Source organism: Dreissena polymorpha, chromosome 16, assembly GCF_020536995.1.
Source record: "Dreissena polymorpha isolate Duluth1 chromosome 16, UMN_Dpol_1.0, whole genome shotgun sequence".
In the NCBI taxonomy this organism is placed as follows: domain Eukaryota; kingdom Metazoa; phylum Mollusca; class Bivalvia; order Myida; family Dreissenidae; genus Dreissena; species Dreissena polymorpha.
Window position 1 is genome coordinate 21,084,340 of NC_068370.1, and position 27,597 is coordinate 21,111,936.

Below are 27,597 nucleotides of genomic sequence, written 5' to 3' on the forward strand. Positions count from 1 at the left end.
ACAACAAAGTACGGGTCAACAGGGCTGCCTTTATGACTACCTTATTCGTGAGCAAAAAGTATTGCTCGCAGATTAATTTTTTTATTTATTTTCATCAATTATCTTATTGTATATTTTGAATTTGTATATTGTGTCAAAAATCAAAGGTTCGTTCATAGTTTCATTTCATCCTTCCTCAAAAAGTTGAAACTCTGTTGCTCTGGTATCTTTCCTACCATTGAGTAATTAAATGGTAATTAAATTGAATGCGTTTTAATTCCCTTTTATTATTGTTTAATTTGAGTTACAATGCTATGAGGATAAATTTTATTTACACTTAAATGTATCGTGAATATTGCTGGGCCAAGTGTGAGGTTGAGCGCTCTTAAACCGGTTTAAACCCCCAATGCTTTGCATTGACCGTTCCAAGGCGGTGACCCCAGCTTTATTCTTATATGTGTTTATGTTGTTTTGTGTTGTGCTGTTTTGTGCTGTTTTGTACTGTTTGGGCAATCGGTCACTTGCCTTAAATAAAGGACCAACTAATTGTTTATAATAGGAATTCAATACTGCTCCAGCAGCTGGAGTTTCACTTCTTTATATTGTATAGGGAATTTCCATAATGAAATTATATTGTTAGTAGGGATGGCAAAACTATTAGAATATTCGATTGAATAGTCAGTATTGGAATGGCAGAGTTGGCATTCAAATGTTCCCAAGTTTACTATTTCAATCGATTGTGTGCGTTTTAATTAGTTACCAGCAAGTGGCTTACTTATTACAGCAACAATAACAACTAATGGCCAACCGAAATCAAAAGGGATTAACAAGTTCGATAAAACGCTCGTTGAGTCAAACTGATAACGTGCTCTTATCAGCGTCAATTTTGCAGTCGCAATATACACACCCAAAGAAAGGGCCTCAACTTGTGTTTGTCAATTTACTGCCAATTAGGGCCTTAAAATGACTAGCAAACAATAGTTAAAATGGTGTGATCACAGTTTGAACAGCCATCTGCTGTTTTTGTGTTCACACAATATTTTGATAAGAACTGCATCAACCGTGAAAATTATCTGTGTATTTGTAAATAAATTGCAAGTAGGTCAAGTAGCAAAACGAGATAACACATTGCAGAAAAAACGAAATAATAATTATAATTAAACTCAAATGCAAAGTGATCTCGTTAAAACATATGGAAATAAGCCTATAATGCGAATTAAATCGATTTAAATCCCATACATATTCTAGTCGTATAATACTTGTTTATTTTCATGAAAGAAATTCGTCCATTTTTTTTTCAGAATATTATAGATACATTTTCGGAAAACGCTTCTAAAATTAAATACGCTTGTAGATTGGCCGTTAATTTTAAACATAACAAAGTTCCCGATGCGCGCACATCCCGAACGTCAATTGCATCATAACTTTAAATAGAAACATACCCGGCTCTTTACTTTTACATTTTAGAACAAAAGGGCCATGATGGTCCTGTATCGCTCCACTGTTTTTTATGCGAAAAAAGCGTGCAATGCGCATGGGTTGAAATGTACTCAAGCATGTGACTTTCTCTTTCTATCCCTAGTCCCACTGGGCGCTTAAAGTTGGAAGGGTGAGCATTTTTATATATCAATTTGGCCCAAAGGGGAATAACTTGAACAAACTTGGTAGAGAACTATACATACCAAATTTGGTAGCCCTAGGCCAAATGGTTATGGACAGGAAGATTTTTAAAGTTTGCACAAATAAAGAGGCTTTATATAGGCATATGTTCAGTTTTGTGACCCCTGGGGCAAGATTTTACTATAGCCATATAAGAAAAAATGCCCCACCCCTTGGCAGTCATGTTTTTCAAGCAAACGTTACCATTTTTGAACTCATCCAAGATATCATTGATACCAATCTTCTGACCAAATTTCATGAAGATTGGACAATAAATGTGGCCTCTAGAGTGTTCACAAGGCAAATGTTGACAGGGCACGACGCACGACGGACAAAAGGCGATCACAAAAGCTCACCATGAGCACATTGTGCTCAGGTGAGCTAAAAATACACCAGCCTATGAAAGGTAAATTTTAATGGGAATGACATATGGTGCCCATACCGTCGCTTTAAATGCAAATGACAGACATATTTTAGTTGCACCATCACCAGTTTTAACAAGAGATGTGTTTCTCAGAAACACAATGCTCCCTATTGCGCGGCTTTGAAATAAAATTTCAATATATCATTTGGCAGGTTTAGAAATTATCTCCATTTTAATGCTTATTACTTCCCTTGGTTTGTATTTTTTACTTTTGACCTTGAAGGATGACCTTGACCTTTCACCACTCAAAATGTGCAGCTTCATGAGATACACATGCATGCCAAATATCAAGTTGCTACATGTATCTTCAATATTCAAAAAGTTATGACCAAACTTTAACGAAGGTTAAAGTTTTGGGACACACACATACAATGAATGAATGAATGAATGAATGACAGACAGACCGACAGACAGACAGGCCAAAAACGATACACCCCCGATCTTTCGATCCAGGGGCATAAAAATCACTTGTTATAGAGGAATTAAGCTGCCCAAGAGAGAGGTTGAAGAGCATGATTATGTCAGGCAGTAAGATAGACAGAACTCACACCCAAGATAGGGAGAACCACAGATCCAAGGAATGAAAGCAAGCATGTTCACAAACCAACATGTATACCTATGGCAGATATATTAAAGACCCAAACTCTACTGCGAAACGTGGTTTCAGCCCACTGCTGCCAAACACGCATGCTATAATATGTTGTTGCTCTGTTAAATGTCCATTTAGTGTGCTCCTGTCCAACGCTATCCCAGGAGCAAGAGAAGTCGTGGAGACTACAGTGAGACTCAGGCATGGGTATCCAGTCTTGGGACCCCTCGCTGTAATGTAACCCAGCATGCACCACAGCTGTTAGTAATATGCAGTTATAATAAGCATAATATCATGCAGATTTTACATATCAGTACATAGTACATGTGATACTATAAGGAGTGAGAGAAATAAGCCAAAACCTATCATTGTTCGACACTAACTAATCTGAGTAAGAAGTCCTTTGGAGTCTGAACATATTTCAGGGAGTCCAACAATTAAGACACATTATATATCATATTTTTCGGGTCATAACATATGTCAATCGAAAAGAAAAAAAAAATCATGTTTGTTTTCAGATCGAGTTCAGATGAAGTTCTAACTGACTTCTATTCAATGTTTTTTTATATCACATTGCAACAATATTTATCGCATTCCAGTAATATTTAAGTTAATAATTAACTTAATTATGGAAAGGTTACAACATTTACTATTTTCTAATATGCATTATCAATGCTTGTTTAACCATGACATTATGGTTTAAAACCATAAAACCATTATCGGAGCATTCTGTTTTGGTAGTGTCATAGTTAATAAATCACATCATAAGTATGTAACGCCCTATATTTCTCATTGCTATATTCTCCAACATATTTATTTGACCGTGAAAATTACAATACATGTAATGGGGTAACAAAATATAATTTTAATTTTATCTCAATTTCATAATTGGGTTCTTACACCATAAAATTTCTTAAAAAACAATATGGCACTCATGGATATTCAAGAGCACAATCGCACACTTGGCAAGTTGTCATTAAGACGTTTCAACACCTTCACTTGCAAAAGATGAAACAATAAATGTACCTTCAAGTGTCCAATCATTGCAGATGAATCATTGTATCAGAATGTAGTCAAAATCTTTAGTGTTAACTGAGATATTAAAGTCTAAAAAGTGATTCATTAAAAAGTCTTCAAGTGAACATGAGCAATAATGATTTGAAGCTAGATTTTGTTTACGTCCTGTCCAAATTAAAATTTGAAAGTGTAATTCCGATTACAAAATAAATAATGCTGATTTGAGAATTCAACAATAAATTTATAGCTGTGGGTTATGATTTCAATGATAATTTGTTTAAAGTTTTACGTGTTGAGAAAAAGTTTAGACAACATTATAAAAGCACAATTTCCACGAGGATTACACCCCGTTTCCATCATCAGTCTCTTAAGTAACTTGCCATGATTCCGTCATGGAGGAGCACTCAGTAGGAACCCATTAGTGTGGTTGGTATGACAAAGCCTAAAAACTGCAACATGGCAATAAACCACTGAAATCATGATTGATAGTTACATGGATATTCACGCTCAACTGATTCACAGCTGGTCACATCTTTAGTACCTTTAGGCCATAAAACGTAAATTGACTTATTATCCCCCGCCAGAGGCGGAGGGATATTGTTTTGGCGTTGTCCGTCCGTCCGGCACTTTTGTGTCCGCAGCCATATCTTGGAAGTTCTTTGGTGGATTTCATTTAAACTTGGTATGAGTATATATATACATAAGAGGATGATGCACGCCAAATGGCATGTACACCATCTGTTAAAAACAGACTTATGGCCCTTTGTATCTTGAAAAAATGCTTTTTAGTGTCCGGAGCAATATCTTGGAAGTTCTTTGGCGGATTTCATTGAAACTTGGTATGAGTATATATATGCATAAGATGATGATGCACGCCAAATGGCATTGTACATTATCTGTTAAAAACAGACTTATGGCCCTTTGTATCTTGAAAAAATGCTTTTTACTATAGGCACTTTTGTGTCCGGAGCCATATCTTGGAAGTGCTTTGGCGGATTTCATTTAAACTTGGTATGAGTATGTATATGCATAAGAGGATGATGCACGCCAAATGGCATTGTACACCATCTGTTAAAAACAGACTTATGGCCCTTTGTATCTTGAAAAAATGCTTTTTACTATAGGCTTTTTTGTGTCCGGAGCCATATCTTGGAAGCACTTTGGCGCATTTCATTGAAACTTGGTATGAATATATTCCCGCGCCAGAGGCGGAGGGATATTGTTTTGGCGTTGTCCGTCCGTCCGGCTGTCCGTCCGGCACTTTTGTGCCCGGAGCCATATCTTGGAAGTGCTTTGGCGGATGAATGTTTTTGTGGAAAACGCACGACTTATTAATTCACCTAAATAAATTGTGAAGGCTTAAGAACCTTCCTTTGTCTTAGTTTTGTGTTATTGTCCTCCGTCCGTCCATCTATCATTATGTTCATCCGTCCAATTTGCACCCATCCTCAAACAAAGCATATGTTGCCGGGGATACCTTGGGCCTTTCAGTCCCTCTTGTTGTGTATACAATTTGGGACATTGTGATGATTTTTATAGTTATGACAGACTGTTTGACAAAGCTAGTTTACCCTAGCGAATATATCAGAGAAACAAGAGCTCGCATAACGGGTGCCACCTTTGGCTGCGGGTGCAGTTTTGAATAAATAAAAGCTTGACAGAATTTTTTTATTTTTTTTTAGAAGTCAGTGACCTGGACCTTTGACCTAGTGACCCAAAAATGGGTGTGGCATGTAGAACTCATCAAGGTGCAGCTACTTATGAAGTTTAAATGTTGTAGGTTGAAGCACTTTGATTTTAGAGCCAATGTTCAACACCTTGACAAAATGTTAAGGTTTTAGCACGACGCGGACGACGACGGACACGACACGACGCAAACACCACCAGCTGGCTATGACAATACCTTGGGTTTTCTCCAAAAAAAGCCGAGCTTAAAAAGAGCAAGAATCAGGTTGATTCGGAGTTTCATAGTTTGCATGTTGCCCTATAACTACATGTACAGACAGCAACAGGAAACCCCAAAAAGGCTACCATGTAAAAAGTACAGCTTTATCCTTTAATAAGCATTGATATTGTCCAAGTCTTTCCCCAACTGCCAGAAGAAATTCTTTTCAAAGTCATCATTTGAAAACTCCACTATTCTTGTCACTGTTTTTGGGATGCAAATAATCCCGATTTGATCTCAGCCTAGAAAGTTCTTGTTTTTGCTAATGTGTTAACAAACGTTTTTGAATGCACTTGATCTCAACTAAGCCTAGTTATTGTCAAGATAAACATTTTAGCAAGTTTCATTAAAATTTATGTTATAAATGTGGCCTCTGAAGTGGCAACAAGGTTTTTGTAAATTTTGACCTAGTGACCAAGTTTTGGGATGCGGACACATGCGAACCAGATTTGAACAACGTCTAGATATTGTTAAGATAAATATTGTGACCAACAGTAATCCAGATTAATTCATAAATGTGCCCTCTAGGATGGTATCAAGTTTTTTTCCTAACATTAGAATAGGTGACCTAGTTTTTAGATGCACATGACCCAGATACAACTTTGCAATATATATTGTCCAGATAAACATTCTGACAAGGTTTAATCAATATTAGAAGAAAAACCTCTAGAGTGGAAAAAAGTTTAAAGTTCACAACGCACACCCCACAATGCCGGACGCCAGAAACAAGGTGATCAAAATAGCTCACCTTGAGCAGTTCTTGTTTCAGTTATTTGATCTTGTAGCGAAAAGTATAAATAAAGACCAGTGTTCTGCCGTGGATGCGCCCTTGCGTCATTGGCGCAAAAAAATTAGATTTGTCCCCACCTGTTTTCCGTATATGGGTCCGCGGGCGCACAGGAATTGGAAATAAAAACTAATCGATTCAATGTGTAAGTCGGTAAAGAAATAGAGTGAATGCGTAACTAGAACGAATTATTTCATTGGACATGACGTCATTTTGCAGCGAATGGTTAATTTACTTTAATAACACTTCATTTCATTGGTTAGTTGAGATTATAACAACCAATCAAATATCAAGAAAATTTCCACAGCTATCAAAATGGTGGAAAGTGACCGGTGGAAGAAAACAAAAAGGATTTTGATGTTTTTTTCCTCTGGAAAGTAAAATTAGATAATATCACGATAATAATAACACCCCAACAAATCCAAACATCGTTTAGCAATGACGAAAAAAGTCTTCCCCTTAACATGAACAACTGGCTTCTAGAATTTTCTTGGTTACTGTTTGACAACAACAAAATGACATGCAGTTTGTGCATTAAGCACTAAAGAAAGAAAACGCCTTTACTATCAGTAATTCTAATTTGAAAGGGAATTCCCAGCAGATGTAGACCGCTGAAGATGAAGACATTACATACCTGTAACTGTTCAACATTTTGATAATATGTTGACAAATGTTTGACAGTTTTAAAAAGTTTTTAAAATGTTCAAGTTTGAATAAGAATGTTACATCCTGTGGACTGGCTGTAGGAAGAAATCAAGCCAGTTTAGGAATGCAAGTAAAAGGTTATTAGTTTCTGAAAATTTAATTCTGCTACAAATATATTTCTGTGTCCCCAGATTTTTCCCTTTTGTCCCCACTTTTTACCCTAAAGGGTCCCAGTCCCCAACAGTAAAGATTCACTGCAGAACACTGAAGACACATGCAATTATTTGAACACAACCTACAAAATGAAACTAGTAAATGGCGCAAAAGGGGTAAACTGAATTAACAGAAATGTGAATACTAACGTTTTATACTCTATGGTCCAATTGACAGCTGGATTAGAACCAATGTTAGTGAGGGAGAACGAACATGTCATGTTGTTGAGGTTGTAGGATACACAGGTCAAGTTGGTCGGTTCACCGGGTGGCTCTGCAACATCAAGAAATAGTTTGATTAAAAAAGAACTTGCATAAAAAACCTGCTCCAGTAAAACAGGCCAGTAAAGACCCAACATTTAACATGATAATTTAATAAACATAGCTGATCTTAACCAGGAACACTTATAACAGATTGTTTATTCAGTTGTAAATGTGTAATATATTAATAAAATCAAAAAAGAGGCATGTGTTTCTGAATGGCTCATTTCTAACCATACTTTCAGGTTAAAAGAAAACTTTTGTCAAAATGAAATTTACCTGCCTGTTCCATTCTGCTGCATCATTTGAATCAATAATTTGATATAATATGCCTTTATATAGACAATATTTGATCTTTTCAAAAAGAAGCAACTAACCTGCAACATTGAAAAGCGTCAAGTATTTTATTTCGTTATTGTTCCTGAGGTGACATGTGTACATCCCATCGTCAGCGAGTGTTACATGGTGAATGGTTAGTGCCAGTGTCAACTCTGGCTCGTAATATTCAAACTGAGCATGGGATATGCTCCTATTACGGTGTCGGATGCTGAGATCAAGTGCTTTATAGGAATCATTAGATGATAGGGCGACACCATGCGTCTGTACAATGGTGCAGTTCAACTGCAGAGTAGACCCTACCAACAAGTATTGATCACCGGCAGGGCTCATGGTTATGTCTGCAAGAAAACAGAAGACAGTTGTCACCATAATTACAATCGGCTCAGCACAGGATGTATTTTAACACCAGGTGACAATTATGAAATAAAATTTAAGACCCCACAAACCATCTTTTTTTGATATATTGAGGTTCCTCATTTAACTGGACTACATGTATACAACATGTGTCTGCTGTTTACAGCATGTTGGACAATGTCACATCATGACATTGATACACATGAATCAAGAAGCTGTCACAGACAGTTTATCTATCTCCACTGGGCATTGTTGTCAAAAGGGTACAGTCACAACTTTATTTAATATTAACAAGTTTTTGTATTGACATAAAAAGCAGCACTGGCTACCAGTTACAAAATTGTATCAATTATGTATGTGATCAAAGCAACAACAATTTTTTCCTATGAATAAACTGAAATAACATATGAGCTGCGCTCTGTGAATAGGGAGTTTAATGCATGTGCATTAAGTGTCGTCCCGGACAGGGACGACACTTTCCGCTTTTATATTTTTGGTTTAAAGAAAGGCTGTTCTATGCAAAAATCTAGTTTGAAAGTATCATTCCTGATGCATTAAACCCCCATTTCGCAGAACACGGCTAATGTTAATTCCTAACATGGTCCTCTTTAACAGGATGCAGAACGTGGCTGACACGGGCATCTTTTTGAGATGAAAGGGCTACATCTTGAGTCCATAAAATCGTGCAGTTCAACTGCAGATTAGAGTTTAGACCCTACCATTGTTTTGGACGGAATGAGACCAACCATTTCAATATCCCTATGCCTTTCAGCATGGGGATAATATTTCTTTCTTTACTTACTTAATGCCATGCATCTCTGCGGAAAGCTTGTAAGGAACAGGCAGATGACAAATGACAGGCAAATTCGCAGACAATCCATTTCATTCTTCTTCAGTCTCCACACACTGCAAAGAACGTCAAAACAACTAAAATGTAACACAGAAACATTTAATTTTATTTTACTCATACAGACTAACCTTTGACTTCGACCACCTGCACTAAAAGACTACTTACATGAAACGACCATTACTAATTTACCCCAACATATTTTCTTTTAAAAACGTTTGGCACATTTGACACGTAAGAATTTAGCATCGTGAACCTCTCCATTTTAAGAAAAATCATTGTCATGAAAATGACTTAATTTGGAAAAAAGTATGCACACAAGCTCAGCTTTCTCCATAGCCATTAGGTCCTCCTGAACTAATCAGTGGTGTCATTTTAGGGCACTCTCAACAAATATGGTCGCCGTTACAACTCACATTAGCATCAGATCATTTGATTTATCAACGAATTTTGGTTGACAACACAATCAATTGCATTTAAAATGTGTAAATAAAAGGTAAATGTGTAATAAAATATTTATTATCTATATCCCTTGTTAGCACAACAAAACTTCAACAGACTGCTTAGAGGCGTCAAAATACTTAATAGGGCACTCTTGGCTAGTCAATCTACAACTATACCTCGAACTAATTGCAAAAGAATTAATATTGGCCTCTAACGATAGCTTACCTATGTATTATGAACTATGAAAAAGTTGCAAATTGAGAACGTTGGACTAAATGAGATATTAGCTATTATATTTGGTGAATATCGGGTAAAAAATACCCAACAATTTATGACACTTATTTTACACCATAGAGAACTCGTCAACCTCCGTTATAGTTTGCACGCGCCGCAAATGTAAACTAAAGATGTGAGCAAATACTGCGATACGTTATTACGATAATATCTCAGAAAGATGTCAGAAAAACGGACAAGTGAGTAATATTTGCACATTTTCCATTGATTAAACACTATAGTTTGTGTTTTATCAACATTATTTGCTCTAAAATCGCAAATATACGTTCAATGACATTGACCTTTTTCGCCGATATTGATTTTATGACAAAGACAAATATACATATAAAACCATAATTAAAATGAATCTTGCTTGCATATAGTATAAAAGGAAACATTTGTAGTATAAAAAAATTTAAATGCGAGGTAAACTGTGTTTTATTAAAGAAAATATGTTCGCTTAAATCAATGACATCATACGGATTTTTTGTTGCAGCAAAAAAGTACGGAAGCGTCGAAGTACCATAAGGTACATAAAATAACGATTATTTGGTATAAAGATGTTTTTATTTTTTCAGCTTTATTTATTCATTTTGTGTTAATTTATCCTTTACAGGTAGATGGCATTCCTGGTTTGTGTGTGTTTTCATTGCTCTTCAAGTCATGGATTTCTAAATCAAAGGAAATACAAGTGAGTTTTTAAAAAACAGTTTAAGTGATTTAATTTTTTTTTACCCTGCAGAAAATTGTATTCGCCAAGTACCATACAACATTTGAAAACAATTTGTCAATAGGGAGCACTTAAGAACATAATGTCATATGAGAATTTGGTGATTATCACAAATTTCTTCATTATTGAGCAAACAATATTGCTGCAACTGAAAGAATTTCATTGACAATTGAAACACGTGTAAATATGTGGATATGTGTACAAACTGCTTTTAGATGAATCTGTTATTACACAAATACAAATTTTACATTTCAGATGGAGATTCCCAATTGCGCTATTTGTGACCTGCCTTTGGATGGAGCATCAACTGTAAAACTTGGAGAAAAAGGAGCTACAAGTGTAAACCAAGCCTGTTTAAGAAGAAAAGAATGTAACGTTAATGTTAGTGAAGGGTGTGTCGTACATACGGAGTGCCGTAGACAATACATTCATACACGAAATGTAAAACAACAAGATCCAACTAATAATAAAACTTCTGCATCAACAAGGTCGTCCTATTCATTTGATTTTAAGAACAAATGTCTGTTTTGTGGGAAAGATGCAAAAATCACAAACAAAAAAAGAAGCATTGATGTTTATGCTGTTCGCACCATTGACTTTCAAAATAAAATAAAGGAAAAATGTGCTGAAAGAGATGATGAGTGGTCAAAGGAAATACTGCACAGAATTGCATCAGTGATTGACCGACCAGCAGCAGATGCATTGTATCATCAGAACTGTAATGTAAATTTCAGAACTAACCGCGCTATTCCTAAACAGTTGGCAGATTGCGAGGCAAGTCCAAGTAAAAAGTTTGCAGGTAGACCAGACTGTATAGATACGGATGAGGGTTTTAAAACAGTTGTTTCCTTTATAGAGGAAAATGTTGGATGTGTATTTTCGCTTGGTGATCTTGTTAGTGTTATGGAAGAGCAATGTGGAGAAAGAGCCTATTCAAGTAAACATTTAAAGAAGAAATTGATTTACCATTTTGGGGAAAGGCTATCAATAAATACTATAACTGGAAAAGAGGACACTTAAACGCTTAAACAAACTGCAGCTGAAATTTTATATGAAACAGCAAAATCAGGATCCCAAGTTTCAGAGCAATCGAAAAGACAAAAGGTGCTAATGGCTGCAGCTAAAATTATCAAAGATGACATTGATCTTGTACAACCAAACAAGAAATTTTATCCAACATTTTCAGCTATAGCTCAGGGCCCTCAATCGGTCAAATCCACGGCCGAAATTCAGCCGCATTCCCCCCCTGAAAATTATACTTTTTTCCCCTTTATGGGGGAAAAATTCCCCCTTAAAAAAAATAAATAATTTTTTGTAGATAGATGTGTCTCATGATTATTATATCTCAATTCTAGTGCAAACATGTACAAATGTTATAATTAGAGAGTAAGTAAAAATTCCCTCCAAAAGGGAAACGCCGCGAAAATTCCCCCTGCTATGGGTAGCGACCCGCTTCCCCTAAAATGGATTGAGGGCCCTGTAGCTTCTTCTGAAGAAAACAAGAATTTTGTTCCGGAAAGTCTCCGCCTTTTCCCGAGTACAATTTTATGTGGAAAAGAAGTTGAGATGAAGTTATCGTCAATAAGACAAGCTGTAATGCAGGCATGTAGACCACGGACTATTATTGCTCCTTTACAATTAGGATTAGCAGTTCAACTGCACCATCATTTCGCTTCACGGTACTTGGTTGACCTGTTGTATAATCTAGGATTTTGTGCATCATATTCTGAAGTAAAAAAATTTGCATCCTCTGCGGCAGCCTCTATTAATACGAGCATACCAACGTACTTTCCTGGGAAATTCCTCCAATTTGTTGCAGATAATGTGGACCATAACACAGCAACATTAGATGGCAGTGGTACTTTTCACGGGATGGGTATCATAGCCTGCACCACGCCAGGATCAAAGCTGTGTATGCCGATTCCAAGATAAGATATATCTTTAGAAGAATTAAAGAGGCTGGGAAAAATTGACATAAAATATTTCTAAGTCCCTGAAAATAATGAACTTGAAAAAATGCAATTTCAGGACTTAAAAACTCTCGAATTAAAAAGTGCCAGTCATGATCATCATGGACAATTTGATGCATTTTCAAAAGTTATTTGGACTTTGAAACCATCAAGACCTAGTTGGTCTGGTTTTATGCACTTGTTTGACCGACCTGGAAATTGCACATACCCCGGGAAAGCAAGTATCACTTTCCTGCCTATGATTGACATGGATGCAAGTGATGTATCATGCATACATTCTACTTTACATTTCGTCACAGATCAAGCTCATAGGTACAACATGTACAATGTTACTCCAGTACTCACTTTTGACCAACCATTATTTCAAAAGGCAACCAGCATAATAGAATGCGTTGACAGCAAAAGTAGATTGAAGATCGTAGTTCTAAGGTTGGGAGCGTTTAACACCCAGATGAGTTTTCTCGGCTGTATCGGTCATTTAATGTCCGGCTCAGGGCTACAAGAAGTATTACAAACTGTTTATGCTGGAAATGCTGTCACCCAATTGATGACGGGAAAGGCTGTTAGAGTGTTAGTAGAGCAGCCAGGGGACACTTTCTTGTCGACAATGCACTTCATGCGCTACTAATTTCAAAATCATTTGGAGTAGACTTACCTATAGAGAGAAAATCATCTGATGAAATTACAATTTTCCCAAATCAACTGAAGATTAATAAAACAAAGAGATGTGATGAGGAACAACCAATAAATTCGGATACAAATCTTATCCTTTCCGAGTTACCAGGCGTATCTCACAAAGCCGAAATACTAGACCATCTGGATGATCTGTATGATAAACTTCAAAATCATTAAATATCTAAAGACGATGTGTGCAAAAGTGATAGTTTCAAAGAGATTCAGGAGAACTTGATGGTTGTCAGGATGAAATTGAAGCACAACAAGACAACAGCATTGTGGTTCCAATACATGGATATGGTTTCTATCTTGCAACAATTCATAAAAGCCGAAAGGACAGGAGATTGGATTATGTCATCTCAAAACACTGAAGGAAATGTTGCCATATTTTGCAGCCTCGGGCCATCATTTGTATTTAAAATCGGCACATATTTACCTACAGAAAATGATGAAACTGGAAGAGGTGAATCCTGAGGTTTATCAGCAATTTCTCAATGGATTCCATTGCATTAGACGTAGTGACAGATATTGGGCTGGTTTGTCAACAGATCTAACAATAGAACAAGTGTTAATGAAATCATTGAAAACCTCAGGAGGCTGAACAAGAGGACGGGGTATGACAGAACAACAAAGAGCGTTGTGGGTTATGTCAATGCCAGCAAACGCCGAAATGAACAATGCAATGCAGCAATTCTCGAAGACTGACTATGAGACTAGTGATCAACATAAAGAAGAGGGAAAGTCAAGGTCCACCAGAGATGAAAGGGATTCTAAAGAAATAGTATGCTTTCTGAATGATCATTCACCGTTTGATGAATCTGACTCAAACTTAAGAAACATGAAAACTGGTATTACAGCTGATGGAAGAGTGAACGTTGAAACTGCAAATAGGATAGGGCAAGACATCGTTAGCAATATGACAGGAAAAACAGTGCTGACTTATTCCTTCAAAAGATCAAAACAAGCAATAATGATGCGTGATAAAATGTCTATAAAGGTCAGCGATGGCACAATACAAATAGATTCTCAGCTTCTTTTTCAAAGAAAAACTGCAGTGGCTGATAGATATGTGGAAGATCTGTCATCAATATTCAAACACGAGCTATGCAGTATCCCTTCTTCATTGTTTGACAATAATGGATTACCTCGTGTCCCTCAGAAGTCCATGCTGGCTGATGCCATTTGGAAATTGGGCGATTATTCCAAAACAACAGAACCATCAGGAACTACAGATGATCCCAATGTGTCGTATGTTTTAGACGGCAGCTCTCTTCTGCAGAAGATCCCTTAGTCTAAAAATAGTACGTTCACGTCGATTTGCGAAAAATACTTCAACCATATTTCACAGAGATATCCACATCAATTCACTACTGTGGTTTTCGATGGGTATTCTAACGGACCATCAACAAAGGATATAACACACCATCGTCAAAGTAGAGGCACAATTGACACCAATGTGAACTTAACATTCAATACTCCATTTAGATCGAAGAAGGAATCCTTTCTAAAAAATGTGGCTAATAAGCAAGCGTTCATTACATTACTTGGCAAGTATTTGTTAGAAAAGAACGTTAATGTCAGATATGCACCAGCGGATGCTGACAGGCTTATCGTTGAAACCGCTGTAGAGGTAGCTGATGAAATGGACGTTTTTGTGATCGGTGAGGATACAGACCTTCTTGTGCTGTTGTGTTATCATGTCAGTGATAAATCAAAACATGTTTATTTCAGATCAGACAAACACAGTACTTCAATGAAATCCCTAAAAGTGTGGGACATGCATAAAACCCAAACTATATTGACATGGCAAATATGCAGTTTGCTACCCTTTTTACACGCGTTAACAGGTTGCGACACTACCTCACAGATATTCGGCGTAGGGCAGACATCAGCACTCAAAATTTTTCGAAAGAATAAAACCTTTCAGGAAATTGCATCACGTTTCGTCGTCAGCCGAACGAAGGAGGAAATAATAGAACTTGGAGAAAAGGCAGTATTATCGGTTCTTGAGGGTGATTTAAATAGCACTCTTACCGCTGAACGTTTCAAACGTTTTTCTTCGCAAGTTATGCGAAGTACCACTGTTGTTCAAGTTCAAAGCTTACCTCCAACATCTTCTGCAGCAATATTCCACTCGCTTCGCGTGTACTTCCAGGTACAAAACTTGACATCAACTGCTATTCTCCAACCGGAAGAATGGGGCTGGGAGGTTTCTGATGGAGTTTTAGTGCCAATCAAAACACAACTCCCGCCTGCCCCGGAATATTTGTTCAATGTTGTCAGATGCAATTGCAAATCTTATTGCGATTCAAAACGATGTTCTTGTAGAAAACATGGGCTAGATTGTTCATTGGGATGTGGAGAATGTCGGGGAACGAGCTGTTCAAATTCCCGTATCATAGAAGAACACGAAATGGATGATATGTCTTCTGACACTGAAAACGTGTATAAACCTGAACGCTTTACCAAACTACACCATGAGACGATTCTAGTGAGCACCAACACCATAGGATTAAACGAACAATAAGAGTGTAATTGCCTCGTAAAGACCTGGAATAGATGTTGAAATGAAAAATGTTCAATGCTAAAAGTAGTGGGTGGGGTATTTTGACTCGATCCTTATAAAACATACTATTTCTTCTGTAAATATTGATCCTTTATAATATAAACTGTTTCAAAAAAGCATTTTGCATAACACAATATGTTCAAAAATGTTTTTGAATATAGTGATTGTGGTGAATGCTTGTAATATGAACAGATGTTGTATTTTTTTAGTTACAAATGAAATTGTGATGGTGGGTCTACTAAAACACAATTTTTCGACATTTCCCACCATATTTCAGACTGCAACTTTTTTCCTGTGGTTATTTAGATACTATCCTTAATCAAAATGCAAAAAACATTTCTTTTGCAATTAGTTCGAGGTTTGATGCTATTTACGGCTTTATTGACTAGCCTACTCGAGCATCCCGAGGATACTGGATGTTAAGGACATATCACTTTCTGAAATGGTCAGAAGTGGGTGGGGTAATTTTAAAGAATAATTCCTTATATAAGCATTCTATATTAAGTTTGGAACAATATGCACGATTAAAATAGCATATACTTCAGTAATACATGAACCAGTTCTAATGAAATCTTTCAAAAAGAGTTAATAATCACATATTTTTACCTTAAAAAACACTTTCTTCTTGGGCGACCAAAGTCCTTATTTTCTTCATAAATCCACTGTTACCAGTTGAAACATACACCACTGTAGAACAAAGTGTTAGAGTATTATTAAATATAACACACTAGAAAGACTGAAAAAAAACATCTTATTTGTGAGAAAAAAAGTAAACAACTGGAGTCAAAAAATAGTACACTTGAACAAGTATGGTGGGCCAGAAATGATAATTTACACACACAAAAAAAGAAAGATACAGAAACATTGAAATCATTTTAATAAAATCTCTTTTATTTTATAGTGTATATTAATTATATATAAATTATGATACATAAATGTGTTTATTAAAGTGATGTTTTACACATTTTCAAAAGGTTTCAATTAAATGTATATTTATCGTTTCTGGTCAACCATACTTTTTTCTTACTATTTTTGGACTCCATTTGTTTATGATAATTTACACACACAAAAAATGAAAGATACAGAAACATTGAAATCATTTTAATAAAATCTCTTTTATTTTATAGTGTATATTAATTATATATAAATAATGATATATAAATGTGTTTATTAAAGTGATGTTTTACACATTTTCAAAAGGTTTCAATTAAATGTATATTTATCGTTTCTGGTCAACCATACTTTTTTGTTACTATTGTTAGACTCCATTTGTTTACATTTTTTCTGACAAAAAAGATGCTTTTTTTTCAGTGTTTCTAGTGTGTTATATTTAATAATACTATAACACTTTGCTCTACAGTGGTGTATGTTTCAGCTGGTAACAGTGGATTTATGAAAAATAAGAAAATAAGGACTTTGGTCGCCCAAGAAGAATGAGGTTTCTAAGGTAAAAATAAGTTTTTGCTACCATAACTTTTAAATGTCGCTTTTTATGATTTTTTGACTGGCGTGACTTTATAGTTATGGACCAACCCCATTAGGAAAGTTAACCAGAAATTCCCGAAAAGTTGACAGTTAACAAAGACCGGTCCAAAACAGCTTTTAAATGCAGTTGTTGGCCCAAATCAACCACTTGATTGGAAAGATTGACATTTTTCACATTTAACTGATATATTCTTTCACAAAATAGTATCTTAAACATTTAAAATGTATCTATTCTGCTCTTACATATTGAGAAAAACAGCGATGTGACAGACTTTCTTGACATGCGAATCTCCCGAGATTCCACGGTCAAATGACGTTATTTCTATTTTTAGTAACAAACCATGTGCTCAAGTGTTTTCAAATTCAGAATGACATTTCCCGGTATTTTAATTATTCTGGCTTATTTTGTAAACAAATTGTATGGTCAATACAAAGTCAAAGTAAATATTATATAAAACTACCTGATTCACAATGAAATCAGTCTTATAATCCACCAGACGTAAGTTGTTAATCACAAATAATAGATTTCAGAAAACGAAAGTAATGTTTACAATTTCAGCATTAAATGTCAAGGTCGATCCCAAAGTATCCAAATGAAAATTCGTCACGTGACAAAGCGACAATGGCGTCGAAATTGTGAATTTCAGACTGATGAGAGTTATTTTCATCTATTGTAAGATGCATTTGAAACATTTGAACCTTAAAATATTCCTGGATGCAGCAATTTATATTCATTCACCAATATATGTAGAAATGTATCCAAGAAAATGAGCTTTCTTTGATTTATAGCGTGATATAAATATGTTACGACTCTGGTTGACTTTCGATACCGGGTTAGCTTCAGCGTACAGGTATGTCAATACTATATAAACTGTATGCTGAAGTTTCTTTAGCTAGGTAAAAATATGTGATTATTTACTCTTTTTGAAATAATTCATTAGAACTGGTTCATGTATCACTGAAGTATATGCTATTTTAATTGTGCATATTTTTACAAACTTAATATAGAATGCTTACATAAGGAATTATTCTTATACATTACCCCACCCACTTCTGACCATTTCAGAAAGGAATATGTCCTTAACCAGATTTTTTATCAGCCGCATCAATCATAGATTCATACGATTCAATGCTGTGTTAATACTTAAAATAACACTTCAGAGTGTTTATTGCTAATTTACCTTCATGTAAACATGATACCGGCAATGGTTACACCAATCAGTTCTGACAGTTCAATAAAAACACACTTCACGTCAACTTTTATCGCAACAACTCAACTCAACCATCCAACCGATCATGTGACCGTAACTTTTAATCTACAGGCAACAGTCCTATATCACGTAGGGGACCATCCGTCAACTGTTTATGTTTAACTACGACCACGTTTATTGGAATCGACTAGATCAGGTATTTATATGTATGCAGGTAGGAAGTTCGACATACATATTATGAAGTTTAATTTAAAGATTGAAAACACACTTGACACGGTTCTAAGTTCATTATCCTGTTTAGTAAACATTCGGAGCGAGTCAAAACGGCCGTAGGTAAAAACGGCCTCAAGTAAATATTCCCTAATCTGGTTCCCAGCTTCTATTATAATCTTTGTATTCAAAGGGGCAGGTAATCCAGACTTAATATTCACTCAAAATTATTAAGACGGCCGCAGTACCAGGGTGCAGGATCACGTGACTTTTTGGGGGTTCCACCTTTTAACTTTAATGGCTTTAACACGACGGTAAATGGTGCTTTATTTCAAAGATCTTTTTTAACCCATATATGCCTAGTGGACTCGCCCATCCTTCTAAATTGGATCAATTTATTTCCAAAATTAGGGATGTTTAGTATATTTTTTTCTATATTTAGAATATTTCTTACAGAAATTCCTTTAAGCAAACAGCGCAGACACTGATGAGACGCCGCATGATGCGGCGTCTCATCTGGGTCTACGCTGTTTGCCAAGGCCTTTTTTCTAGACGCTAGGCATAAATGGTTTAAACAAGTTTTCTCACGAATTTCAACCAGTGCATACAAGACGGATTTTTATGCTGCTGACGGCAATGTGAAATACATCAGAATAATGTTATTAAATAAGCACGTGTTCTTGTTCAAAAATTCCCTTTTTACTGCATTTACCGTACACAGTTATTTTTCACGCAATGTGAAATTTTGTCAACGATTTCAGACGTTTTCAAGGATTGATTCTTATACCTTAAAATATCGACACAAACTGCAAGAAAAACTTTCGTTTATGCACTAAATATTTTTGCTAATATATTTTAATAACTTGAGATATTTGCAAAAATAAAGTTCTTTACGGTGTGATTACATCCGTGTATAAACCCCTGAAAATCCTGTTGATTCTGCACCCTGAGTACACAAACAAATATGTTTTTAATGTCCTCATTGTTCAATCAAATTATAAGCGAACAACAATATTGTGTAGCTTAAGCCCAACATGTGCACTTGAGCAGTCTGGTCAGAGACGATGCTGTTCGCTATAAAATCACTCAACGTGTTATGGTCTTATTATGTATCTCCCGACCAGAGTGAGAGATGCACAGGCTGAGTGGGCTATACATATGAATTAATTATTGTAAATATGGGCAGCCTATCCAGGCGTTCAGGAACGATTTACAGACGTGCTTACTGAATACGGCAAACATTTGTGGTTGGAAAATTAAACGTTTTTCCTCTTGTCGTGACACTATACTATTTCGGTAATGTTTGTTTTCTCATCTTTAAAGCAAAACTATGTGTATCGATAGTCAATTATATATTCCCCGGATTTAGTGAACGATTACTGACCCTGAAATTCTGCGAAATGGATTTTAACGTGTATTTGTAACTGGAGCACAATTTGTGCCGTTTGAACATACAGAGAGTAGTCCGGAATTCCTTACAATGAACAGTGCTACATCGTTTGCCCTGAGCACAGACACAGTGATGTAGCCAAATTTCAGAGGTTTTATCTCGAATCAGCCAATGAAATATTCGAAAATATTCATGCGTGTCTGCTGGCGTTATGTTAAAGTCATTTAAGGTGAAAAGCTGGGTATAACAGCTACGCCGAAAAAGCTCATTAGTGCTCAAACTATACCTATGTTCAGGTCAGAGTTGTTGACACCGTGTGAACTGCTTGGGTAACAAGTAATGCATAAACAATAAAGTACGGGTCAACAGGGCTGTCTTTATGACTACCTAATTCGTGAGTAAAAAGTATTGCTGGCGGATTTATTTTTTATTTATTTTCATCAATTATCTTATTATGCCCCCCTTCGAAGAAGAGGGGGTATATTGTTTTGCACATGTCGGTCGGTCCGTCGGTCGGTCCGTCGGTCCGTCCACCAGATGGTTTCCGGATGATAACTGAAGAACGCTTAGGCCTAGAATCATGAAAGTTCATAGGTACATTGATCATGACTGGCAGATGACCCCTATTGATTTTCAGGTCACTAGGTCAAAGGTCAAGGTCACAGTGACTTGAAATAGTAAAATGGTTTCCAGATGATAACTCAAGAATGCTTAGGCCTAGGATCATGAAATTTCATAGGTATATTGAACATGACTGGAAGATTACCTCTATTGATTTTCAGGTCACTAGGTCAAAGGTCAAGGTCACAGTGACTCGAAATAGTTAAATGGTTTCCGGATGATAACTCAAGAATGCTTACGCCTAGGATCATGAAATTTCATAGGTACATTGATCATGACTGGCAGATGACCCCTATTGATTTTCAGGTCACTAGGTCAAAGGTCAAGGTCACAGTGACTCAAAACAGTAAAATGGTTTCCGGATGATAACTCAAGAATGCTTAGGCCTAGGATCATGAAATTTCATAGGTACATTAAAAATGACTGGAAGATGACCCCTATTGATTTTCAGGTCACTAGGTCAAAGGTCAAGGTCACAGTGACTCGAAATAGTAAAATGGTTTCCGGGTGATAACTCAAGAATGCTTACGCCTAGGATCATGAAATTTCATAGGTACATTGATCATGACTGGCAGATGACCCCTATTGATTTTCAGGTCACTAGGTCAAAGGTCAAGGTCACAGTGACTCAAAACAGTTAAATGGTTTCCGGATGATAACTCAAGAATGCTTACGCCTTGGATCATGAAACTTCATAGGTACATTGATCATGACTGGCAGATGACCTCTATTGATTTTCAGGTCACTAGGTCAAAGGTCAAGGTCACAGTGACTCGAAACAGTAAAATGGTTTCCTGATGATAACTCAAGAATAATTAGGCCTAGGATCATGAAACTTCATAGGTACATTGATCATGACTGGCAGATGACCCCTATTGATTTTCAGGTCACTAGGTCAAAGGTCAATGTCACAGTGACAAAAAACGTGTTCACACAATGGCTGCCACTACAACTGACAGCCCATATGGGGGGCATGCATGTTTTGCAAACAGCCCTTGTTGTATATTTTGAATTTGTATATGGTGTCAAAAAAAGTTTTGTATAGGGAATTTCCATCATGAAATTATATTCTTTGTAATGCTTTGTAATTTTCAAGAAATAAAGACGAGTGCTTTCGTTTATTAGAAATATACCCAAGTCTGCGCTAAAATGTTTAATCCAAGCCCAAGGCTGCTTACTATCAGACGGACTATACATTTTCGCCCTTGTCAAATGCCCTAATGGACGAAATAGTGAAATTCTGGTGTGTCTTAATCTATGTACACATAATTTTCACTGGCACGCTTTAAATCGGTTATCAGTTATTGCATCACCATATTGCAATGAGCGTTTGCTAAGAATCTTATTCAAAATTTGATACAGCTATCATGCTACACATCTTAAAGTGTTGATGTAAACATGTTAGGTAAATAATGCATCTGTGTGTTTTGATTGAGGCCCATTAGTTTAATTTAACATTCTGTACAACTCAAACCTATCGTTTATATATATATATATATATATATATATATATATATATATATATATATATCGTATTGGGTTCTTATTTGCTAATGAGTGATATTTGAAAGCAAAGATATATCATCGATATTTATTCAACAGCAACAATTTGACCGTCAAATACAAAATATTCAAGAGCCATGTCCGTCCCCGCCCAAATGTGCTTGTATGAGAACATTTATTTTAGAGAGTAGAAAAATATTTGTAAAACATGGCACCTGTGTCATCTATTTATATTTCAAGGATCAATTAGTTATAAAGTGTTGGAGTTATGCTGTTGAGAATAAAATATATGGAAATGAAAGAAAGGGAGGTAATTAAAAAAGAAGACCATAAACAGTTACTGTTCTTAATCACTGTATTTTTCCTTAAACTCATCTATTCATTTTACAGTGAATACTTTAGTGTTCAGATTGAAATATTATTGTAAAATTAGATAGAGGGAGATAATGCAAAAACTAAGGTAGATATAGTTATGGTTCTTAGTCACTGCACTTCTCCTACTTGCCATCTGTTTATATTTCAAGTTTCAATTAAATCCCTTCAGTTGATTTAGAGTTATGCTCCGGACAAAAAATTACTTTGAAATTATATAAAGGGAGATAATTCAAAAACTAAGGTAGATAGAGTTATGGTTGTTCGTCACTGACATTCTCCTAGTTGCTATCTGTTTATATTCTAAGTTTAAAGTAAATCAATTGAATAGATTTGGAGTTATGCTTTGGACAAAGTTTCGGACGGAAGGATGGACAGACGGACGGAGACTATTATTACATCCTCTTTCGAAATTTCGGCGGGGATTAAAAGGAAAATGTAATGTGTATTGCATTTGGTGATCGGTCGGGCGTAACAGGTTAGTTGTTATAATGGATTAAACTGGACGAATGTACGTGATAACTGGTCATCAGGGAAGGCTTACAATTTATAATTAATTATTAAAGTAGCATTGACATTGTTTGGCAATTTGAATAGGTTTGATTCCTATGTGAGTACATGATTCTCAATATAATGTTATTATCATAAAGAAAAATAAATGTAAATTGTTCTCAGCAATTTTCAATAAAATTTGCCAATGCCCTCAAGAGTGATCACAATATACAATGTTCAATACTCACATGCCATGGTATACAGAAAGACGATCTAAAAACTTCCTATGATGAGATAAAACTAGTTATCGTTTTACTCATTTGGTTATAACAGGACTTTGATATATTACATACAAAGTACAAATATGAAGACAAATTTTTTTGCCATCTGATGCAACCATTAGTGAGGATAAAACTTTGACTTAAAGTACATACATATCTAATTTACAGGCACAAATGACACAATTGTGATAATTAATTGGAAAAAAATGCCAACACAGATCAATGTTTATTTTATATATTAAAACCATAGATTAGTATACAACTCGACTGGAGCAACCCAGTTGCCAGTAGGTTGTGTCATCTGCAAAAGAGATCGTCTATACAAAATTCAATAGGTCACCTGTGAAATATTTAAAGATCAAATGGAGAGATTGCATTCGGCTCCTGACATGATATGTATATCACACAACACAACTAATTTTGATTTGTGCATTGTTGTGGCTTTTGAACCAATATATACGGCCGTTTAACCATGGGGCAGTTTTAGTCACACGTGAGGCGATTTGAACCACGTTTGCAAAATGTTTTGCCTTTTCTACCTTTCTGTTACCATTTTAGCCATTTTGGGGGACGTTTTAAAAAGGGATGGTACAACATTAGCCGTTTTATTTACACTCTTGATCTCCATTGTTCATTTATCCTATATTCATATTTACTGTACTTGTGTTTTAGTCCATGTTGTATTTAGTATACACTAGATTACTTGTTTGCTCCTTATATTGGTGTTCATTAAACAAAACGTTTACGCCCAGATCTCTGTGCAGAATTCGTTCATCATTTTTATAATCTCGTTTAGTAATCTTCTTATTAAATAACAAATTGAATATAAAACGTTTGTTTTCAGAGTATACACTATGACACTAGCCAGAATATGGACACAGATTATTGAGCACTATTCAGAGCCACAAAGGTAGGCAAACTCATGATGTAATATTGCAATAAACATGCTTAAAAGTTATTATAAAAACCTTATAGCATATTTTAATCCTAGATTGTTTATAATTGTAGGCATTATCATACTATGAGGCATGTTAAGGAGATGCTACAATACGTACACCCGTTTGAAAATCGTCTACAACGGAAGCATCTGATCGTCCTAGCGACAATATTTCACGAGTATGTACATACTGTGCTCGGATGCACATGTTTTATTTTGATGATGATATTACGTTTTAGAGTTTCTTTTTTTCTTGGTGACACTATCTAATAACCCCGTCACACTGGACTTGCGACGAAACTATATCTTTTTTTTGAAAACACAAATTGTCTACAATAAGAATGTGGTGCGTTTTTTCTTCAAACTACATTTAAATGCAAACGCATGCACTTTTAAGACTCTACTGCGACCGTGGGGTTTACAATTAGAACGCTACAGGGTAATGACAAGAACCCCTTAGACGCACATGGATCGTAGTAGTGTTGCCCCAGAGTTTCAGGGTGTCAATGCACATATTGTCTCCGTTTTAGCGGTGACTAGTACGACTGTAAAACTGCTCTCTCACTACTTCGTGTATGCTGTCCTTGGGGCGATCCTATGGCGTTCTAGCCATGATGTCGTTATTTCCCCGAGCTCGCAATTTTATTGTGAACTCATCGATAGCAGTCGCCTTAAAGTTTGCACCCTTTTTTTTGGACGCTGTCTTCGTAAGAACAACGCCAATCTAGTATGCTATGGTTTTACATTTACTCTTTCTCCACAAATGCCAACGTCATACTTTGAACCTTTCAACTATTAAAAGTCAGATTTTGGATAGCGCCGATAGACGTTTTAAGTAACACAATACATTTTTCTCCCTGATAGATCCAAATACTTATACCCGTCGCGCCGGGATGCAGCTATAATTTTTTGCGTGAGTACGCTTCGTTTTCATAACGTTTTTAGTGTTTTTGACGATGCTGCGAAGCAGCTCGTCTTAGTTATCATACCATGAAAAAATCTTCACAATGGCGACCTGTAAAAGACCGAGCCAATCCGATTGAGATAGCTCGATTTTTCTAATCGGCATACCTCGCTGATTATCATTGATAAAGGTAAAGGAAGCTCAGCTATAAATAGGACAGCATATTCTGGGAAAAAGATTTAATAATAGTTTGAAAACGTTAATTTTAAATCAGTTATATTCAATCCATTATATGTTTATAGATCAATGAAACAACTATGCATTTTCTGTATTGTATTTGACATTTGTCGTGATTCTGTAAATAAATTGCGAATGAAAATGTGTATAATTAACGTTTAACGCGATCATGAGTGTAAAGAAAACGAATTATGTCCAACCTGCCATTTGTAAACGTTATAGCGAGTATGGTATATACACAACATACTGTAAAAGCCGTACAGGTCGAACCTCAAAGACCTCGTGAAGAGGCCGGTAGGACCTGTAAATAAACTCTGATCCAAAAAAAGCCGTACGACACAGTGTCCAATAACACCTTGTTGACGTCAATACATAAATAAACAATACTATAAACAAGGCAAAGATGAGGGAGCTGTCTATAACGAACGTTCGCGGTTTCCTCGTCTGCGCTTTATGATATACAGGAAAATTACACCAATAAATAAATAGATAAAGACTAATAATACTAAAACGACGGAAGGGTACGTCCCCCCCCCCCATACATATGTCACTTGGCCCCTTTCGACCACTATAGATAAGCTCTAAGCCTTCTTTTACAACCAAATAGCGCTCTAGGTAACAAAACCCAGGGTTCCGCGAGACCCTCGCTTTCCTTCTCTTAAGCTGTAATCAGCAACAACGACGAAGATAGGGGAAAAGCACACAGACAACATACTTCCACGCAGGATCGGAAGACGCAGTAAGTGCGCACGTGGGCAAATTTACCCACAGTGCAACCCCTATAGGTGTAAATATTGTTGTAATTAAATGTGATTAGTTAACATTTTTCCCATATGTACAAGACTTAAACATGTTGAGTAGAGCGTGTCGGCTGGGCCAGAGGGCGCGCCTGAAGAGATATCTCTCGCCCGTGCACTCTGGCTCCGTTGACATGACATCCGTGCACTCTGGCCCCGTTGACATGACATACCCAACATGACAAAAATAAAAATAAAAAGAGAATGGTGACGGTATTTGTTGTTGTTGTTTCCCCTACTGTAGCGTAGGTGATTTTTTCTTGTAGAGTAGTGTAAGTTTTTTCCTTGCATGCCTGTGCCTTGTTACGTTTGACGTTGAATTGTAAACCTTGTATTGCTAACCTGCACGTATTACCCTTGTCACTATGAGGGTCAGATCGAATTAGAGGGATGGTCAGCATTAACATCCCAGATCTATTCCCTCCTGAACAAAATGCACTAATACATATCATTACCATCTGTGTAACCACTAGCAATGTAAACAGGAAGAAGAACGTGCGCTCTCTCTCTCTCTCTCTCTCTCTCTCTCTCTCTCTCTCTCTCTCTCTCTCTCTCTCTCTCTCTCTCTCTCTCTCTCTCTCTCTCTCAAAAACAAATAAAGGCGCGTGAAAATTGTCTCCCAAAGAAAGAAAGTGTAGAACCAGATATTGTCCTCCCTGTACCACCAACAACCAACCAGTCATCTCGGTCCAACCACACAAACGCAGCCCCTTTTCTACTATATTAAACTTCAAAACTATTCTGACCCTTGCAACACCATTAAACACCTGACAATATCCAACAGCACAACAGAGAGAGCCCATGTGAATTTACACCAAGACACAGGGCAATAGAGTAATATCTGTACTAATCTATGTTTATGTACTAACACGTTAAACGAGGGTGCAGTGTATCGCTGCTGTACACCGGGCACTTAAAAGAACCAGGGGCGCCTCTGGAATCGGGGCGCCCTCTGTATCCCGCTCGAACCCCCACTAACACCTCTTGGGGCGGAGAGCACAAAAACCACACACAAACTATAAGGAATTTACATTAATGCCAATAAGGATAATGATAATCTAGAGATAATAGGAATACTGCAAAAACCATTTTGATAAAAGGCAAACCACTAAATAATCCATAAAAAAAAAAAAAATAGCATCTAGTCACATTAAGGTCTCATTGGCCATCGTGCTATGATGTATAATATGACCTTATTTTCTCCCCTGAAGGGTCACAGGGGCAGGTCGATACATCTGTAGTCGAGAAGACGCTGGACGACCTGTAAATAAATCTCAAATACACACACACAGCCGTACGACATCTATGAAACTCGCTCTTATGCGTGCTTTCTCATTTATCATATTTAATAAACTTTTCAAACAGAAATTACAGAGCCACATCAGTGCACATACTATGTTTGATAATTCATTCGTTTGTTGGATATTGTTTGCTGTTTTAA

The 27,597-nt window shown here is 36.3% G+C and overlaps 2 protein-coding genes across 13 annotated transcripts in view; one reads left to right on the plus strand and one right to left on the minus strand.

Annotated features, from left to right (window-relative positions):
• Nucleotides 1-18,717, minus strand: part of LOC127861939 (uncharacterized) — an 80,926-nt gene extending 62,209 nt beyond the window's left edge. For 2 of the 7 annotated variants that reach the window (XM_052400688.1, XM_052400695.1), the window contains exons 1-4: nt 18,383-18,717; nt 9,014-9,117; nt 7,896-8,195; nt 7,408-7,531 (exon numbers count right to left, since the gene is read on the minus strand). In XM_052400688.1, coding sequence (XP_052256648.1) covers nt 7,408-7,531; nt 7,896-8,195; nt 9,014-9,092 — 503 coding nt within the window. In that variant the 5' untranslated portion in view covers nt 9,093-9,117; nt 18,383-18,717. Of the gene's footprint in view, nt 1-2,678; nt 2,882-7,407; nt 7,532-7,895; nt 8,196-9,013; nt 9,118-15,255; nt 15,586-16,322; nt 16,404-18,382 lie in introns of those variants that run through there. The other 5 variants (XM_052400690.1, XM_052400692.1, XM_052400691.1 and 2 more) reach the window with 5 other exon arrangements.
• LOC127861948 (uncharacterized) overlaps nt 17,040-27,597 on the plus strand; it is a 28,464-nt gene continuing 17,906 nt past the window's right edge. The window contains exons 1-4 of one of the 6 annotated variants that reach the window (XM_052400721.1): nt 17,857-17,874; nt 18,524-18,608; nt 24,126-24,191; nt 24,290-24,397. In XM_052400721.1, coding sequence (XP_052256681.1) covers nt 24,136-24,191; nt 24,290-24,397 — 164 coding nt within the window. In that variant the 5' untranslated portion in view covers nt 17,857-17,874; nt 18,524-18,608; nt 24,126-24,135. Of the gene's footprint in view, nt 17,164-17,856; nt 17,875-17,980; nt 18,053-18,466; nt 18,627-24,125; nt 24,192-24,289; nt 24,398-27,597 lie in introns of those variants that run through there. The other 5 variants (XM_052400719.1, XM_052400718.1, XM_052400716.1 and 2 more) reach the window with 5 other exon arrangements.